General features: G+C 40.5%; 1 protein-coding gene across 2 annotated transcripts in view; it reads left to right on the top strand.

Annotated features, from left to right (window-relative positions):
* The window catches only part of LOC133126408 (pyruvate dehydrogenase (acetyl-transferring) kinase isozyme 3, mitochondrial), a 31,023-nt gene extending 19,549 nt beyond the window's left edge, over positions 1-11,474 (top strand). For both annotated transcript variants that reach the window (XM_061238604.1, XM_061238605.1), the window contains 6 exons: positions 628-705; positions 1,584-1,660; positions 4,927-5,028; positions 5,236-5,346; positions 5,857-5,970; positions 8,304-11,474. In XM_061238604.1, the coding sequence (XP_061094588.1) occupies positions 628-705; positions 1,584-1,660; positions 4,927-5,028; positions 5,236-5,346; positions 5,857-5,970; positions 8,304-8,450 (629 nt within the window). In that variant the 3' untranslated portion in view covers positions 8,451-11,474. The remainder of the gene's footprint in view (positions 1-627; positions 706-1,583; positions 1,661-4,926; positions 5,029-5,235; positions 5,347-5,856; positions 5,971-8,303) is intronic.
* The last annotated feature ends 1,620 nt before the right edge of the window (positions 11,475-13,094 follow it).

The following is a 13,094-nucleotide window of genomic DNA, read 5'->3' as shown; positions in this document are numbered from 1 at the left end:
AATAGTTGGTTAGGTGGACAGTTTTCGATCAAAATGTAAAAGGCGTACAAAAAATTTTGTTGTTACTGCTATGTCTTGCCATGTTTTTTCCTACATCAGCATCCCTTGGTGTACGGTATCCAAATAAAGACTAGTACATACCTTGGTTAAGAACAGCCACAAGCAAAATTAAGTCAAATAGATAATTTATTTGAAAAATATACTATGGAAAAATTAGTAGATGGTAAGGTAGACAGTTTTATGTTCTTCAAAATGTATAATAGGTCTACCTGAGTACAAAAGCTTGAGTTGATACTGCAATGCCTTAGAATTTTTTGATCAGTTCAATCAGGACCTACATTTACAGGAACATAAACATACTGTATAAGTCACATCAGAAATACAAATATTAAATGATTGTCTGTCTTTGTTCTGTTCTGTTCTTTTTGGTACAAATTGACTGAATTAACCATATGGCGTTCCAATGCATTTTCAAGAATAAACAAATAAGCACGTACAAACAAGGAAGTATATGTATTTTGACACATTATCTGTGTTTAGCCAGTCAGTGGTGTGAAATGTCACATTTCCATGCAGTGTAGCGATGTGACCGGTCCCCTGGATGGCTGAATGTGCTTCCTGTTTCAGATGCCTATGAGACTGCCAAAATGCTGTGTGAGCAGTACTACATGGTGGCCCCCAAGCTGGAGATTGCTGAGTTCAATGGTAATAATAAATAAATAATACATTTTAATATACTCAAATGGCTGTGCATAAACAAATAAATAAATAAATAAAATAAAATAACCACATTTCAAAATGAAAACCACAAATATCAAGTCTAAGATAAACTTTCGTGAAAATAGTTTGCTATGCAAAACTATGCAAAAAGTCACTGATTCACAGTGAGCAGATGTTTATAAAAGATTGTGGTCAAACTATACAGTAAATACCAGGAGAGCCATGTCACTAACCTGTGAACAGTTCTGTGAGTCTTTGCCTAGTCAGAGATAACTACGTACATAGCGGACAGACAGGGCTATACATAATTAACCATAGTGTTTCTTAGGGAGGAAAGGTTCAGTCAGGTGGAATGTCCTCATCTCACCATACATAAGCAACTTCTCAGGTCCATTGGACACCAGCATCAGTTGTGCTTGAAGTATACTCCTTTGACACGAGCACTATGCAGCTCAGTTGATGGACTGCAGAATGAGAAGAAGGTGTGGCTGGAAGGAGTGTGATCAGCTGTTGCAGATAAAAAGAAGGATACATTACATTACAACTTGTTGGTACTGTAGTTCCTGACCTCATTACTTAGACTTGGCCTATCTACCATGTGTACTAGACTTATGTTCATGCCCTGTACAACAAAACAGATGGGAATTATACCTCATCCAACCTGTTCTGTAGCTTGTCCTATGACCTTGGTCAGCACTTTTTTGTATGTTGCTTTGGATGAATGTAATGTAATGCCATGTTGGCTAAATTTGGTGCAGTCACTGGAACCGGTAACTGGTAACTTCTCAGGTCCGTGTCATGATTGCTGTGTAAATTTCTTTACTGGTAATGCTCAGGATGAATGTCTCTCCTCTCCTTCCCAGCAAAGGCCCCTGGTAAGCCCATCCAGGTGGTGTACGTGCCCTCCCACCTGCTGCACATGCTCTTTGAGCTCTTCAAGGTGAGTCAGGGGACTGTGTATGGCAGGGATCAGCAACTAATGGTCCTCGAGGGCCAAGAACTGCTGGTTTTCCACCCTCCCGTCAGGTGTGAAGACTGTTTGGCCAATCACTAGCACTAATTACCCAGGAGAAAAGAAAACCAGGGCTGCATTTGGATTTCAGGGCCATAGTTGATGATCCTTATTGTATGGGTTCTACTGAAAAAATCAATGATCATCACAAAAATGTGGCTTTATTCAAGTAAGGGTAGAGATAAGATCCAGTGAAACAATGAATATGAGATTAAAGTGCAGACTGTGTTTTAATTTGAGGGTATCTAAATCCATATTACTGGAAGATATGTGTGGGAATTACGTAGTTCCTCCATTTTAGCTGGTTAAGCTGTGTGTTGTTGTATCAATAGTTCATGCCCTAGAAAGCTAACAAACGGTCCGGAGTTGACTCTTGGTATGACATTTGCATTTAGAGTCTCTTACTGTTGTCTCTCAATATGACACCAAAGAAGTGTCAATGCCAGTAAAGCAAGTGATTATGAGGCTGAAATATAAGAATAAAATGATCAGACATAGCCAAAACATTAGGTGTGTCAAACTCCTTGATACATTGTTAAGAAGCAATAGCAATGGCAAAAACCACAGAAGACCACTGTGGTGGCTGACAGAAGGGTACTTGTGAAGAAAATTGATGTGTCAATGACTTCCATAAAGAGAAGACTACACCAGCATAGCCTCAGGGTTCACCACAAGAGGTTAACACAGCAACACCACTGGCCTCAAGAACAGAGTGGCCAGGTTACTTTGCTAAAAAGCATATTTAATAAAAATAGTTCTGGAACAAGGAAGTTGACCAGCATCTGGTGATGTCTGCAGGCCACAGACTAAAGGCAATCATCAAATGCAAAGGATCTGCAACCAAGCACTAAATATGATGACTTAATTTAAGCTTGTTAATTTGTCCCAATTTTGTCCCCTAAAATGGGGGAACTATATAGAAAGGCTGTCATTCCTTAACAGATCACCTGATATAAGATTACAGTCTGCACTTTAATTTAATTTGAAATCCTATGTACTGAAGTACAAAACCAAGAGCCAAATTCAGCAGGGTTTCCAAATACTTACTGTCCAAAGACATGAAGGTATGTGGCTATCTTTTAGGATGTAGCATTTCTATCATTTCCTAGTTGCTGTGCTTATTATTTAATCAGAACGGGTGACCAGTAGTGCAGCAGGGTGTGTTTTTTCTGATGCACTCTTTAACACTCCCACATTATCTAATGTTATGTGTTAGAATGTTACTGACAGCTGAAGAAGCGCTCAACCATTTTTATTCAAAGGCAATACTGGTGGAATCTGCCCCAGACCGCTTCCTTATCCATATCCAATTACTTTTGTTTTTTAGACTGCTATCTTCAAATGTAGGACATATCAATTATTTTCTAGAAGTTGCCTATTCAGATACAGTACATGGAAAAAAGATAATAAAAAGACAAGTGTAGATGGGGCCTTGACTCTCTCTGGATCTGATTATGCCAATATTCAATTTGACAGGGATTGTGCAACTGCGATTAATTTATTTTCCAGGTTCTAGATCACTGGCTCTTCTCAGCCAGTTATCAGGACCTTGTCTCTAAATAACTCTTACCCATTCATCGTTGTCCTAGACAGGGAGTGTTTGTGCTGCCAAATGTATTGAGAGCATATGATATATCGCTATAATATATGATATAGCCCCCACATGAGCAGGCAGAATCTTTCTTTGTGTGTTGTGTGTCTGCAAATTTCTGAATATACATTACATTACATTAATGGCATTTGGCAGACACTCTTATCCAGAGCGACATACAACAAAGTGCATACCCATAACCAGGGATAAGTGCGCTGAAAGACCCTAGAGGGAAGTACAATTTCAACTGCTACCTGTACAACAAAGAAATTTAAATTTTTTTTTTTTTTTTTTTTTAACGAACAAATAAACAAACAAACAACAAAGCAAAAGTGACCAAACTTATCTATCCAAACACTGCTTACCTAGCCAACTAAAAATACCGATACACAAAGTAAATCACAAAGACAACAATTAAGGTTCACAGGGAGGTAGGGAGGGACGGGGAGAGGTGCTGCTTGAAGAGGTGCGTCTTCAGTTTGCGCTTGAAGGTGGGGAGAGATTCTACAGTTCTGACCTCAACGGGGAGTTCGTTCCAGCACCGTGGAGCCAGAACAGACAGTAGTCGTGAGCGTGAGGTGGAGTTTCGGAGAGGGGGAGGTGCCAAGCGGCCTGTGGAGGCTGAACGAAGAGGTCAGGCAGGGGTGTAGGGTCTGATGTTTTTTTGTAGGTAAGCTGGGGAAGACCCCTTAACTGCTTGGAAGGCTAGCACCAATGTTTTGAATTTGATGCGAGCCATGACAGGCAGCCAGGGGAGGGAAGTAAGCAGGGGGGTGATGTGTGAGTATTTGGGAAGGTTGAAGACCAGACGAGCTGCTGCATTCTGGATAAGTTGGAGGAGTCTGATGGCGGACGCTGGGAGGCCAGCCAAGAGGGAATTGCAGTAGTCCAGGCGGGACAGAACCATCGCTTGGACCAGGAGCTGGGTCGAGTAGGGGGTGAGAAAGGGGCGGATTCTCCGTATGTTGTACAGGAAGAACCTGCATGACCGGGTCACTGCCATAATGTTCTGAGAAAGGGACAGTCTGCTGTCCATCACCACGCCGAGGTTCCTTGCACTGGGTGATGGCGTGAATATACATTCAGTGATCACTTTATTAGGTGTTTATTGGACTTTTTTGTTGTACTTATTGGGGTTTTGCGGCTGTAGCCCATCCATTTTAAGGTTTGACGTGCTCAGAGATGCTCTTATACTTATACACACATACTGTACCACCGTTGTAATGCAGTTACTGTCACTTTCCTGTCAGCTTGAACCAGTCTGGCCATTGTCCTCTCTCATTAACATGCAGTTTTCATTCACAGAACTGCCACTCACTGGATGTTTTTAGTTTTTTGTACCATTCTCTGTAACCTCTAGAGACTATTGTGTGTGAAAACCCCAGGGGATCAGCAGTTTCTGAGTTACTTATACCACCCCGTCTGGCACCAACAGTCACTCCAAAGTCAAAGTAACTTATCACATTTCTTCCACATTCTGATGTTTGGTCTGAACCTCTTGACCATGTTATGCTTTTATGTATTGAGTTGCTACATAAACAAGCTTGTGTACTGGTCTACCTAATAAAACTAAGTGTAAGATTTTATGTTTGTGTGCATGTAGAACTCGATGCGAGCTTCAGTGGAATTGTATGAGAACAGGTTAGAGGAGTTACCCCCCATTACAACACTGGTGACGCTGGGGAAGGAGGATCTTTCTATAAAGGTACACGTACACGCACGCACACCCACATGTGCACACACACACACACACACACACACACACACACAAACATGTGCACGCATAGCCACGCACATGTGCATGCATGCATACATGCACACACTCACACACACACACTCACACACACCCACCCACAGTATCAATGTACATATTCTGACACACATGCTCTGTGCTGACCACTCTTTCCCCCAGATCAGTGACGGAGGTGGTGGTGTGCCCTTCCGGAAGATTGACCGCCTCTTTAACTACATGTACTCCACAGCACCTACCCCCAGCCTGGGAACCACACAAGCTGTCCCCCTGGTAATTCCCCCAGTCCCCACCCCAACCCAAAGCTCAGCCTCAACCTGAACCCCAAACTAAACCAAAATCCAGACCATAACCCCAACCCAAACCTAATCCAACCTAACCCAATCCAGATCAAACTCCAACCGACCTCAACTTTTAAACTCAAAATGGATAATGAAATTATCCTAATATCCCAACACTTTTTTAGTAAAGCTAAAATCACGTGTTCTCTTAAACAAAACACTTCTTCACAATGACACAACATCAAAGTATTAGCATTTCAAAATGCAGTATACACTTTATATATGATGTGACATATCTTTTCATCTCATTACATTGCATCTAAATATCAATTAATCCAACTGTAGCATTGTGGTGACATGTAATATACAAACAAATAATTAATTTTTTAAAAATATTTTTATGTGGAGTAATGCAAAATCAAGTATAGTTAATCCTTTGCTGTCCATACCGTGGCCTGGTTTGTAGTGGTTTAATGTCTGACATCTTGTTCTTTGTATCCAGGCAGGGTTTGGTTATGGCCTGCCCATTTCCAGACTTTATGCACGGTACTTCCAGGGGGACCTTAAGCTCTACTCTATGGAGGGGGTGGGGACCGACGCTGTCATCTACCTGAAGGTAGGAGAGTACAACCTTTCCTTTTTTAATGCTTTGCTCCCTTTTTCATATCAATTTAGAATGCCCAATCATAATTTATCTGTGCTCATTGCTGCGACCTCTCCTGTTGATGTGGGAGAGGGCAGACAAGTGTGTGCTTTCCTCTGAAACACATGCAGCTTCTCATCACACCTTATTTGGGCTCATACAGAAATGAGTGGGGGGGGGGGGGGCTGGCGCATACAAAGATACTGGCACCCCAACCCATGCATTATGATCATAGCTATTTTCTTGGACATGGCTGAGTTCATAGGCCTTGGAAGTCTAAACCTTTTCCCATAAAGTATCGATTTCTGAATTTCAGTATTCTCCTCTCGGTCACGATATGATGACATGTCTGTCCTATCCATATTTTCAAGCTGATCAACAGGTCAGATGGAAATGGATATAATCCATTAATAAATAATAAATATAATAAATATGCTGTTAATGTAAATGCACAAAATAAGATATGTAACACTTCCAATATCAAGTGTAGATGACTGCATTCATTGGATATTCTAAAATCCATTCATCAGCTATATTGCTGAGATAGGGGATAAAGAAATACTGGATAAACTAAAGACAAATAAGGCAGCAGGCACAGATGGCATATTCCCAAGGGTAGTCAAAGAGTCAAGTGAGATCATTTTTAAACCACTGGCAAGTATTTTTAGACAGTCTTTAGAAACTGGAGAAATGCCGGATGACTGGAAATAAGGTAATATAATGTGAATATATAAGAAAGGGGGCTGTACCAATCCAGGAAACTACAGGCCTATCAGTCTAACTTGTATCACATGTAAAATACTGGAATCTATCATCAGGGACAAACTGGAATTATTTATTGAAAATAATAACATTCTAAGAGATAGCCAGGATGGTTTCCGAAAGGGTAGGTCATGCCTGACAAACCTTTTGCCATTCTTTGAGGAAGCTACCAAGTGTTTTGATGATAGCAGGGTTTATATTGTATATCTAGATTTCCAAAAAGCATTTGATAAGGTACCACTCAAAATGAGGACGGCAGGAAGTGTAGGAACCATTTCGAAGTGGGATCGGAATTGGCTATGGGAAAGGACACAAAGAGTAGTAGGAGGGACCTTATCCAAGCAGGGTATTGTGGGAGTCCCACTGGGATCGGTGCTTTTCCTCATTTACATAAATGACCTTGATGTGGGCATTGAAAGTAATTTAGTTAAATTTGCAGATGATACAAAGGTAATAGATGATAATGAGAGGTTGAGCTAACAGTATAGACTCTACGAAAGTAATCCAGGAAGACTTAAACAGAATCTAGAAGTGGGCGGAAACCTGGCAAATTAAATTCAATACTACTAAATGTAAAGTTCTACACGTGGGAAATAAAAATATAAGGCAGGATTACTTTACGGGGGGTACAAAATTGGATAGTGCTCAAGTTGAAAAAGACTTTCATAGTTGACCAAAGCCTTTTGGGTTCTAGTCAATGTGCAGTAGCAGTAAAAAAGGCCAAAAGGGTGCTAGGATACATAGCCAGGAGTATTGATTATGAGTCCAAGGAAGTTTTACTCACCTTATACAATACTCTTGTTAGACCACACTTGGAGTACTGTGTTTTGGGGACCGCACTATAATGAAGACATAGAGGCACTGGAAAAGTTTCAGAGAAGGGCAACCAGATTGATTCCATGTATAAAAGATAAGAGGTATGACAATAGACTAAAGATGCTTAATTTCTTTAAGCTTAGTAAAAGGAGGCTAATGGGGGATTTGATTGAGGCTTTTAAATTCATTAAAGGGATTAACAATGAATTATAGGAGAAATCTTCAGGTTGAGTTCGGTTAGCAGAACGAGAGGGCAAAAATGGAAATTGGCAAAGGAGAAATTCCATACAGATATAAGGAACTATTTTTTCACACAGCGAGTGGTCAATGTGTGGAATAGCTTGCCAGCGCATGTAGTGGAGGCAGAAACACTTGGGGTTTTTTTTCAATACCAGGCTTGATATAGTGTTAGATTCTATTTAGCTTTTCGGCAAGTTAGGCGAAGTGAGCGTTGCTGGCGCCATTACCTTATGTTATGTTATGTTACTTGCCCCTGGTTATGGTTATGCACTTTGTTGTACGTCGCTCAGGATAAGAACGTCTGCCAAATGCCTACAATGTAATGTGTCGTGATATTGCTTATGAGTTTAAACAGGGCCTGTAGTCAGTCTGCAGTTAGTAAGATGCTGATTTCTTTAGGAGAAGTGAACTGTTACACCAGCAGCCAGAGGTGAGTCTTACAGTGCTGTGACTCTGATTTCACGTTCTTGAATGATCTCTGTCTCCAGGCTCTCTCCAGTGAGTCCTTTGAACGTCTCCCAGTGTTCAACAAATCAGCATGGCGGCACTACCAGACCAGTCCAGAGGCAGATGACTGGAGCAACCCCAGCAGTGAACCACGCGACGCCTCCTCCAAATACAAAGTCAACCCATAACTCCACCCCCACCTGCACTCCTCCACTCTGTCTCTCAGCTCGACTCCAGTCAACATGGCCACTATGTACAGCATTTCTCATCTTTAGCAACTCCAAGGAAACTGACTGTAATTTGCACAGTGATGCCAATGACTCGTTGTGACGGATTCCACCTCCCTCCCTACCAATTAGTATGACGCCTTCTTTGACTTCTGACCTCTGATCCTAGCATTCCATAGTATCTTCCTGACAGCATCACCTCTGTTCCTGTTGCATAATAGGGAACAGTAATTGTGTATTTGGTGATATGTGTCAGGTTTGTGGGGTCGTGGATTCTCTGTAAGTGATTGATTGCTGTGTTTGACTACACCCTAGGTAGGATACGTCTAAACAATAGCTTCTCTACTGCCAACAAAAATGCAACTATATCTCAAACACTAGGGAACAGTAGATAAATATGAATATTTATAAATATATAGAGAGAGAATATATACGATTATATTTGCATAATTTATTTCCATTAACATTTGCATTGATTTTAAATGAGAAGAACCACAATCAAGTTTGGAGTGGCAGCTTGCATTCTGTTTACCTGTGAGGGATCATGAGAAAGCTTAAACCTAATGTACATTCACCCTCATTCACTTTGTCCTACAGGTGGACGTTACATCAACTCCAAGAGTACTAGGCCACATTTTTTGAAGAGTATGTTGCACTTTTTCCCCTCCACATTGTGGAAATTGAGATGGATTTCCATTTTCAGAGTGAAATCAAAGACTTTTGTTCAACAGTAGTTCCCAAAGTTATTGAACCCCACTGCTCCAGTGTATGGATGAGTATAATAGTGAAAGTCTTCCAAAAACCAAACCTATATTTCAAAATGGATCAAATGTTCACCAAAGTTAGGTTATAATGTCATCAACACCTCCAGAACATTTGGTCTTGGGTTACAATTTTGTTGAACAGTATTTAATGATCAGTGCTAACAGACTTGCAACATGCAACATTACAATGCATACCTTGTTGATGGGCCCTTCTTTATTCAATTAAGTTAAGAAGCAGTGTATTCGACAACAAAAGAAAAACCAGACAAAAATGGGACAGCAGGAATCAACATCCAATCAGTGAATTGGGCAAACAAACAGTCCAACTGAAACTCCTTTTAAAAATAGAGTAGAGATGAAATAAAATTACTTGGAAGAAATAAGAAAAGCATTATACTCTAAACTTCTTTCAGAGCCTTGGATGCACAGGTCATATTGTGTCTCTGCTCGACATTGGTTGCTGTCCAATCTGTTAATATGCACACCCTCCCACACATCTCCTAGCCACTTCCACTTGGGGGAATCCCTGTAGAACCTAGAAGTTGTGCATTGACCGTTTGGAGTGCAGTCCAATTCATGAGAAATGCAATTGAAGAATGCAATATCAGCCCCTCAACCTTCGATTTAGCTCAACGGAAAAGGTCCACAAAACTGCTGACTTCAGGCAGTAAAATTGCCCAAAATGCTGTACTTAAACCCAAAACTTCCTTTTTAAAAGGTTTAAGCCACCGTCTTTGCTGTCGCAATGATCACTACAGGATAAATGGAGGTGATTTATAAGTGCAAGAGCTCATTTCAAATCGGTAGCGGTGCCAGGATTCCATGATAGGCTGGGCCTAGAAATGTCACAGGTGGGCCTGTTTTTAATAAATAGTAATAAAAATAAATAAATGAAAATCATAGGCATAGCTACACACATACTATACTGTATACTGTAATAAAAATGGGCTTGACCTTAATTTAGCAGGAAAACACTGCTTTGTGTCAGAACCTTTGAATAAACACAGCCAGAGAGACAGTTGTACAAAAAAACTATCCTTATTGACAGTTAATTTGTGGTCTAGTTAAAATCATCTCATAGAAGAATATAGGGCATCTTATAAATGTACAAGGGGCTACCAACAGTTAAGGGGCAACTAGCCTCATCAGGACAACAAGGCTTCGAAAAGGTGAAAAACCACTACACAAAGGCTAGACTCTATCTTAGGGCATACCACTTAACATGGCATGCTGTCACCCTCTAATCATGAGGCACTGCAAGTTATCAACCAAAGCAACATTGGAAAGGCACTGCAACCCACACCAGTTTAAAGTGAAGCCCTATGCCTGCCCCAGGTTTACAGTTACCCCTCCCTTATCTGTAACCCTTAGCTGTTAGACTAAAACTAGTCTAACAGCTACCCCTATTCTAGCTATCTTTGTCGCCGGCAATCCTAACTGATTGAGAACAACCCCCACCTGCAGTCCCAGCGAGAGTGCCAAGCCCCAGCAGTGAGATGCTCCAACACCCACAAAATGGGGCATCTGTCCAGTGTTTTATCTACTCAGTCTCCCATGCTCGCAATCAGACACTCCTGTATTAGTGATGGGCAGTTCGCGAACAAACTGATCTTTTCAAACAAATCTTTGAAATGAGCGAACTGAGCCAAGTCTTCTCCATGAAAGATTTGTTTGTTTGGCTCTCTCTTCAAGCGCTGAGATCTGTCCACCCCACTCCCCCTTCGCCTCCTTCGCCAAAGACAGTGATTTTAGTGACTTACACATTGTCCAATGGCTACTTATTAGGCCAGCATTGTGTGAAGGCTGACAGGCTTACTGAAATGCCAATCAACCACAAATGAACGACCGTACGTACCCACGTCAGCAAGCCATGGAGCCATACTGAGCCTTTGAACGAAAATGGACCGAAAAGTGAACGAACGAAAGAGCCACTGAGTTGTATAACTAGTTTGTGACTGAAAAGAGGCAGTGAACGAAGAGCCAAATAAGCCATTGAACAACTGAATGAATGAACGAACGAGCCATGAGCTGTTGTTGAACTCAAAGTACAGCACAGTTGAGCTGTAAGACGTAACATTAATGCCATCAGCGCAGGCATTCTGTGGACCAGCTGAATAGTTAGGCTATCACAGATAATATTTCGATAAGTCTTTGAATTTTCTGTAATGTAGTCAGCTAGGCTATGCAATAAAAGTGATGAATGGTTTTGCAAAGACCACAACGTAGGCCTACATTGTGTCATAAGATTTTTGTAGGTAGTACATTGAAAGTTTAATTTGAGCTAATGTTACATATTATACAATGTTTGTATAATATACAATTGTAGCCTATGTAATTTAACTTTAACATTAATGTCTCGTAGCTTACAGTTTCTTAAGAAACCTGAAATGAAGATTTGGAAGATAAAAACATTATTCATAGCTGATGTAGTATTTTGGCAACTAAGCAAATGGCTTTTGCGCAGTATTAACCATACTGCAATGCATAATTAAACAGATGTTCAATTTATTGAACAGCTGCCCACATAGCAAGTGACTCCGACCGGATCTGTGCTGGTACCGGCTGACTTCAGGCCAGATCCTACCCAGAGTCGCTTACTGCCTGGGTGCAATCCAAAAAATACAAATATTATTTTCCTTCGGATGAATAGGCTAGGCTACATCAGGGCAACAAGTGGCGTCAACGAATGCTGTCTAAAAGAATGGTAATGTCTATGGTTAATGAACCAATTACACTTTGGTTGCAGTTTACCTGTTATGCTAAATTAATATTAAAAGGGGGAATGTTAAATCAATTCCGCAACTAGACTGGGTGATATTTTGTGGGAGGCACACGCGGGCGGCTTGTTTACCAATACAGTTCAATGCTGCGTACGAATGCTGAACTGAGTAACATATTCAACCCAAAACCGATGTTTAATGTCATAATGGTGGGCAAAAGCCGAAAAAGACAGGATATTCAACCCAAAAAATATGTTTTAAAAAAGAGATGATGACTGGCAAAAGCCGAAAAAGACAAATTCACAGAAGCACCAAGAACATTATCTTGACCGATGCACAGACAAGGCTTCCAACACACAATGCATTAATACCTGCAATGGGTACTGTAACTATGGTGGTCTACTTCAAACAACATGTATCACTGGGCAGGCTGCTGAGGATTCAATCAAATATTCTCTTTGAATCAACAACCAAATAGATTATTTTCAGAGAAACGCAGGAGTTGATTAACTCTTAGAAATCGATTAGGTAAGCATTTTGTTGCTTAAAATATACCCATTATGTGTATTGTTACTTTCTAGTAATTAATGCTCTGTAAAAGAAACTAAAAGAAGTAATCACTGCCAAACTAACAAGACAAACAAAGGGGTAACAAGAGGATTTTATACATAGGTAACAAGAGGAAAGAGTACAAAGACTAGGCAATGAAAAACACAGAATCTGACAATCAATTGGTGAAACTAATAGCTCAAAAGCCTCTTGCTTACTCCCCCTCAGCTTGAGTTTCCACTAGTTTACTTTTGGTGCTGTGTCACATCCTCCTGAGGGTAGCTTGCAAGTAACATTTGTGAGGGCAATACATTCAATGGAGTGGAGCCCATTGACTTTGGAACCTTTAAAGCTCAATATTTCAAAGCTACTCAGAACGTAGATATACAGTGGTGTGGAAAAAGTGTTTGCCCCCTTCCTGATTTCTTATTTTTTTTGCATGTTTGTCACACTTAAATGTTTCAGATCATCAAACAAATTTAAATATTAGTCAAAGACAACACAAGTAAACACAAAATGCAGTTTTTAAAGGTTTTTATTATTAAGGGAGAAAAAAGAATCCAAACCTACAT

This window comes from Conger conger, chromosome 4 (genome assembly GCF_963514075.1).
Source record: "Conger conger chromosome 4, fConCon1.1, whole genome shotgun sequence".
Taxonomy (NCBI): Eukaryota; Metazoa; Chordata; class Actinopteri; order Anguilliformes; family Congridae; genus Conger; species Conger conger.
Note: the sequence above shows the minus strand (reverse complement) of the source record. Positions and strands in the feature narration are given on the sequence as shown.